Below are 6,215 nucleotides of genomic sequence, written 5' to 3'. Positions count from 1 at the left end.
CGAAATCTAACAAGAGCAAATTGTTTTTTGTGACATTTTTATCTAACAAGCAACGGAACAAAACTATGTGCAAAACAATTAAATTCTATCAAGACAAAGAATACATGTTTTTATTATCTAAAATCAATGCAAGGAATCTAATCAAACATAATATTTTTTATAGCATTTTATCAACGAATTAAAACTAAACAATATAACAAAACATTTAAATTCTAACAAGCAAAAGATATTACATGTTTTTATTCATTCAAAAGTCTAACAAAGTGAGTTGTTTTTATGTTTTTATTATGCTAAAAATGTAGAGAGAAAAAACTATGTAAAAAAACTACAATCTAAATAGAAACATATGGAGTCGGGGGTTTTACATTGAAAATAATAGTGTATGCAGAGTGAAGGGGCGCTAGCCCAACCATAGTTGGCCCAAGGATGAGTTTTTTGTTGTTGAGTGCAGCACAAAAACGGTGTGATTGGGCTATGGGGGGTGAGAATTGCACAGAAAATTTTACTTCGTACCCCTACAATTGCCCTTCTACCCCTACAATTTTGTAAAAATGCCAACTTTACCCTCAATAGTTAATAACCATTTTACCATTTTACTTTTTACCATTCATCTAAAAAGTCAAAAAAATTCAAATCTGCACCCCTACGCACCTTCAATTCGGAACACTTCTGGTAAGTCATCCGGTTCACAAATTAACAAACCGGAACACATTATGCAAGTCATCCGGTTTGCTTTTTTTTTCCCGGAAGACATTCTAAAACTGTTCCGGTAATACGAAAATCAAACCGGAACAGATAAGCAAAGTGTTCCGGTGCATTTGTAATCAAACCGGAACAGTTTTGAAAAGTGATCCGGTGAACTTGATATCAAACCGGAACAGATTGGAAAACTGTTCCGGAACGCATTTTGTATTTTTAAATTTTTGGTTTTTTTTTTTAGGTATGGAAGTTCCGCTCCAAATTTGTCGGAAAAACGAGACAACTATAGATACCACTGATGTTTTCACAACTTCACAGAGATTTGTCACACGGGAAGAAGTTATCCGCTGGGTTAAAGAGACCGGAATCAACAATAAAGTGACTGTTATCATAGCGCGTTCAGACACTGAAACAGGCAAAAGAGGAAGAAGTAACAAAGTTATATTTGCGTGCGATAAAGGTGGAAAATATAAGGATAAAAGTGAGACTCAAAGTGCTACTAAGAGATGTGGATGTCCATTCAAAATCAGATCGACTCCGGCAAAAGATGGGTCTGGATGGAAGGTTGATGTAAAATGTGGAGTTCATAATCATGGTTTACCAGATAGATTAGAAGGCCATTCATTTGTTGGTAGGTTGACAACAGATGAGAAGCAGCATGTTGCTGATTTGACAAAGAGACATGTTCCGCCTAGACACATATTGACTTCCTTGCAAGAGCGAGATCCTGAGAACGTCACTCGGATCACGCAAATATACAAGCATAAAAGTGTGATTGAAGCGGAGATAAGAGGTCCAAGAAGTGAGATACAACATTTGCTTAAGCTTATAGAGGAGGCGAACTATGTTTATTGGAGTAGGAAACGGGATGATTGTGAAGTTGTGAGAGATATTTTTTGGGCTCATCCAGATTCGGTAAAGTTGCTGAATCTTTTTCCTACTGTCTTGATTATGGACGCCACTTATAAGACCAACAAATATAGACAACCTCTGTTTGAAATAGTTGGTATGACATCGACCGAGTTGACATTTGCGGTTGCATTTGCTTATATGGAGTGTGAGCAGACAGAGAGTTATATTTGGGTCTTGGATAAGCTGAAGCAATTGTTTGTGAAGAAAGATGTGGTTCCACAAGTGATTTTGACGGATAGAGATCTTGCTTTGATGAAAGCAGTTGAAGTTGTTTTTCCTACGACGCATAACTTGCTATGTCGCTTTCATATTAACCAAAATGTTGGGATGAAATGCAAGGAATATGTGATGAAAGACATGCGAGAGACGATAGGCACATTGTGGAAAGATGTTGTATGGGCTAGTAATGAGGTTGAGTATGGTGTACGGTTGCAATATCTTGAACAAGCATGCTTTGCTTGTACTAACTTCCTCGATTACGTGAAGAACACTTGGTTGATCCCACATAGGCAAAGATTTGTAGGCGCATGGATTAATCTAGTGCTTCATTTTGGTAACACCACGACAAATCGGTATGTCATAATTCTTAAAATATTTATTTAGTATTAATTTTTGGAATATTATTTTTTTATACCTTCTTTGTTTATTTTAGGGTTGAATCTGCACATTGGAAGCTAAAGCAGATGTTAGGAAACAACCTTGGTGACATGGTCAAAGTTTGGGAAGCTATGAATTCTAACCTAAAAATCCAAATAGGTAACATTCGAGCTTCGTTTCAAAAAAGTTTTTATGAGGTTGAGCACGCACACATTAGTCCATTTTATGATAATTTGCGTGGTTCAGTATCGAGAGCTGCTTTGAGACGCATTGCAGAAGAGTTATCGAGGCTTGATTATGTGTTAAATAGTAGGGAAACATGTGGTTGTACTATGAGAACAAGTTATGGGCTACCTTGTGCTTGTGAGATGGGAAGATCGATTGTTGTTGGAATCCCATTACAAATAGAAAGTGTTCATCTTCAATGGAGGATACTATCTATTGAAGGTGACTTGCCTTTAGATGAGGAAGCTGGTTCGGAGGTTGATATGAGTAATGCAATTAATGAATTGTGGAGAAGGTTTAAATCACTAGATGTTGTTGGAAAAAGAGCATTGAAAAGTAGGGTTTGTGAAATTGCATATCCCACAACAACTTCATTGTGTCCACCACCTGAGAAAATAAAAACTAAAGGCGGAGTGAAGAGGAAAGGGAAGAAACCAGTTGGGTATGATGTTTATAGGGATCCTTCAGGTTTTGAGTATGCTGATCAGGCGTCTCAATGTTCACAAAAACAATCGCAAGCATCACAAACTTCCAGGAAGCAATCACAATCAAAGAAGCAATCACAAGCAAAGGATGAGGATTTCACTCTTCAGTTTCCTTGTCATATTAGGCCATATATTACCGAGATTGTTAATGTTGTAGCAGATGGTAATTGTAGCAGATGGTAATAGGCCATAATTTTTACTTACCTCTCCGTACCATAACCGGCGAGCAACATGGTCTTGATATCGAACAAGTAAAGATAAATCTGATGGTCCACCAGGATATCCAACTGGCTGTGGTGGTGGGTTAGAGGAACCAGCTTCGTCGCGGCGGCGGCGGGTATGTGGTCTCCCGTCTGGTCCAAGTGTACGCATTTTCCTGAAAAAAGAAATTTAAAAAAAAAAATTTTAAAAAAAAATAAAAAAAAACCAAACCGGAACAGTTCCAAAAAGGGTTCCGGTTTGCAACTGAGCTAAACCGGAACAGTTTTCAAAAGGGTTCCGGTGGAGATGAAAACAAACCGGAACAGATTTCAAAAGCGTTCCGGTATCATAGGCAACAAACCGGAAGAGTTCCAAATTGTGTTCCGGTTTGGAAGCGAACGCACCGGAACAGAAACCAAAAGTGTTCCGTGAAGTATTTTTCTGAACCGGACCACTTACCAAATGTGTTCCGGTTTGGAAAGTTAATGAACCGGAAGAGTTTTCCAAGGTGTTCCGGTTTGTGTTTCGTACAGATAAAAGGAGAGTGTTTGTTCAAGATCAGTAAAAAGTGAAAAATGAGAAAAAAATTTCCTATTTATGGAAGGGTAATTTCGTCAAAAAAATATGATTGTTGGGGTAGAAGGGCAAATGTAGGGGTAGGAAGTAAAATTTTCAATTACACAATAATCGTGGAAAAAGCCCAACAACACTCAAACAACTCAATTTGTTCAGATTTTATTTCATTTTGATTATTCAGATTTATCCTCATAATTCCTAATCAACTATCAATTAATTTCAATCAAATTACTAATCAATTTCAATCACACTAATCTTATGCCAATTTAATGTGTTAATAAAATGCTAATACATCAAAATCGAATGGTAATTGAAATAGGAATTAGGGTAAAGTTATGACCTTACAAATCTCAAGTCTCCTTCCCCAATTGTGAATGGCGCGGCGCCGGAGGCGGAGATGTTCTCCCTCTATTTTTCTTCATCTCGGCCGTCTCCCTCCTACTCTATCAATCTCTCTCTTCGCTCTTGCTGACGGCGGCCGGAGACTCTCCCTTCACCGATTCGAAGACCACACACAAAGCTATGAGATAACCGTAGAGAAGAATCCTTGCAACTTCTCAGGAAAATGCAGATTCTTCAAGCTTCCGTTTCCTCTTCTAAAGTCCTCTGCGTTCATCTGAGATTCATCATGTTGTAGTGATGTTATTGTTCGCAGCGAGGACGAACGAAGTGATTTTGGAAATTGGCGCGAGCAGTGGTGTGAAGTAGTTGTGTTGCCGAAGAAATCTTCAATCATAACTCAGTGAGTATTGCGTCGAAGATGAATCTGAGATGAGCGTTGGATGATGAATGTGTCGATGCGATGAAGGTCGCGAATATGATATTGATGAAGAATTGAAGACCGTGATGATGTTGCTCGTTGTCGATGGAAGGTGATGACGAACGTGATGCAATTCGGTGTTGATGCAGACGCGAAATTGACGATACTGTTGTTGAATCCACTGAATAGAGTTACAACACGAACATGACGATTTGCAGATGAAGATCAACAGAAACACCTTCTTGCGGTTACAGAATTCTGGTGAAGATGCGATTATCCGAGCGAGGCCATTCAGAAGGTTTGCGATTATCGTGATTGAATTGAACTGTGTCAATTCCAAAGTTTGTTACAGTTGAGTTTTGAGCGAATTCAAGGTGAAGAGTGATTGAGATTGGAGAGGAAGCTTGAGTTCGTTGGTGGTTGTTCGAAGATGAAGATGGTGAAGATTCCTGTTAACCCCGAGGAGAAGATTGAAGAAGAATGAAGATCCGATGAAGATTCCAGAAAAGTTTGTTATAATTCTGTTATGAGGTGAGTCTTCGTTTCTTTTCCAATTCTGTTGCGTTTTTCTGCTCTCATTCTTCTGTTATGAACTTCTCTCTTCTTTCAATGTCTGTTATTGATTACTGTTGCTTTTTTTGTTACATTTTCCTGGTGATTGAATTGGAGAGGTGAAGAAGATTGAATGTTGAGAATCTGAAGGTGAGTGAAGATTTTTCTGAGTTGTGATTCTCGATCTTTCTTCTGCAGGTTGAAAGTTGGTTGAGATGTGAAGAGTATTTTTCTGGTTTTTTGTGATTGAAGGGGATTTCAAGATTGAAAGAGTTTGTTGAAGATGATTGATGAAGGTTCAAGGTGGAGGGAGTGATTTGGAGAGAAGATCAAGGTGATGTATGAAGGTTCCAGCGTGAATTCAGAGAGAGAGGTCAAAGTTTGTTACGTTTCTCCATGAGTTTGTTACTGATTTTTTCTATTTCCCCCAAATTCTGAGTTTGTTACATCTCCCTTTTTGTTCTTGTTATGTGGTTCTTTTTCCTCCTTTTCTGATTTTCTCTGTTGTGGTTCCTTTTTTCCGTGAACCGAAATCGGTTTTGTTGCAGGTTTTTATTGTATGCTGAATTTTTGAAGGCAAGCTAAGTCATGGAGTTGTGGCGGTTTAAAGTTGGAGAAGTGCAGGCTTGGTTTTGGGGTTGCAGCCTTTTGCTTACCGGTTTGTTCTGGAACTGTCATTTGGTCTGAAGCAGAGCCGCCTAAGTCGTATGGTGATGGTTCAGCTTAAACTTGTTTTTTTGTATCACAGGTTGTGATAAATTTTGTAATGGGCTTTGAGCTTTTTATGGTGTAATGGACTCTTGAGAATTTTTATTTGAATTTTGTAATGGACGTGATTTTTTTGAATGAACTTGATGTATCTTGAGACCATGCCTTACGACTTTGAATCGTGGGACTTGATAAGTGAACAAACTTTGAATGACTTTGTATCCCATTTAAATCCTCAAATGAACCTAAATTCAATTTCTAACACCATTCACCTTGTATTGCAATCAACAAACAATTGAGAGAAATGATAATTCCTTGATCATAAACAATCCACACCCCCATTTCTTGCACCATGTATTTTTAGCTTGAATTAAGTTCTTGATGAACAAAATGCCTTGAACGAAGTTTGAATAATAAGATCAATTAGACCATCAAATCGACTTCATCCTTGAATCATTGGGACCTTAATTCAATCTCGATTCCTTAATTCAAACCAAACT

General features: G+C 38.0%; 1 protein-coding gene across 1 annotated transcript; it reads left to right on the top strand.

Moving 5' to 3' along the window:
- Window positions 1-942: 942 nt before the first annotated feature.
- Window positions 943-5,734, top strand: LOC131618731 (PKS-NRPS hybrid synthetase cheA-like). The gene is made up of 3 exons (XM_058889898.1): window positions 943-2,183; window positions 2,264-3,097; window positions 5,584-5,734. Exons 1-3 carry the CDS (start codon window positions 943-945, stop codon window positions 5,732-5,734), a joined length of 2,226 nt encoding a protein of 741 aa, XP_058745881.1.
- The last annotated feature ends 481 nt before the right edge of the window (window positions 5,735-6,215 follow it).

This window comes from Vicia villosa, linkage group LG7 (assembly GCF_029867415.1).
Source record: "Vicia villosa cultivar HV-30 ecotype Madison, WI linkage group LG7, Vvil1.0, whole genome shotgun sequence".
Taxonomy (NCBI): Eukaryota; Viridiplantae; Streptophyta; class Magnoliopsida; order Fabales; family Fabaceae; genus Vicia; species Vicia villosa.
Note: the sequence above shows the minus strand (reverse complement) of the source record. Positions and strands in the feature narration are given on the sequence as shown.

What these genes read in the sequence shown, in the direction of transcription:
- LOC131618731 (XM_058889898.1), top strand. Translation starts at nt 943, where the DNA reads ATGGAAGTTCCGCTCCAAATTTGTCGGAAAAACGAGACAACTATAGAT. An exon ending in GGTAACACCACGACAAATCG is followed by an intron (nt 2,184 to 2,263) that starts GTATGTCATAAT and finishes TGTTTATTTTAG; the next exon opens with GGTTGAATCTGCACATTGGA. An exon ending in GATGGTAATTGTAGCAGATG is followed by an intron (nt 3,098 to 5,583) that starts GTAATAGGCCAT and finishes GAATTTTTGAAG; the next exon opens with GCAAGCTAAGTCATGGAGTT.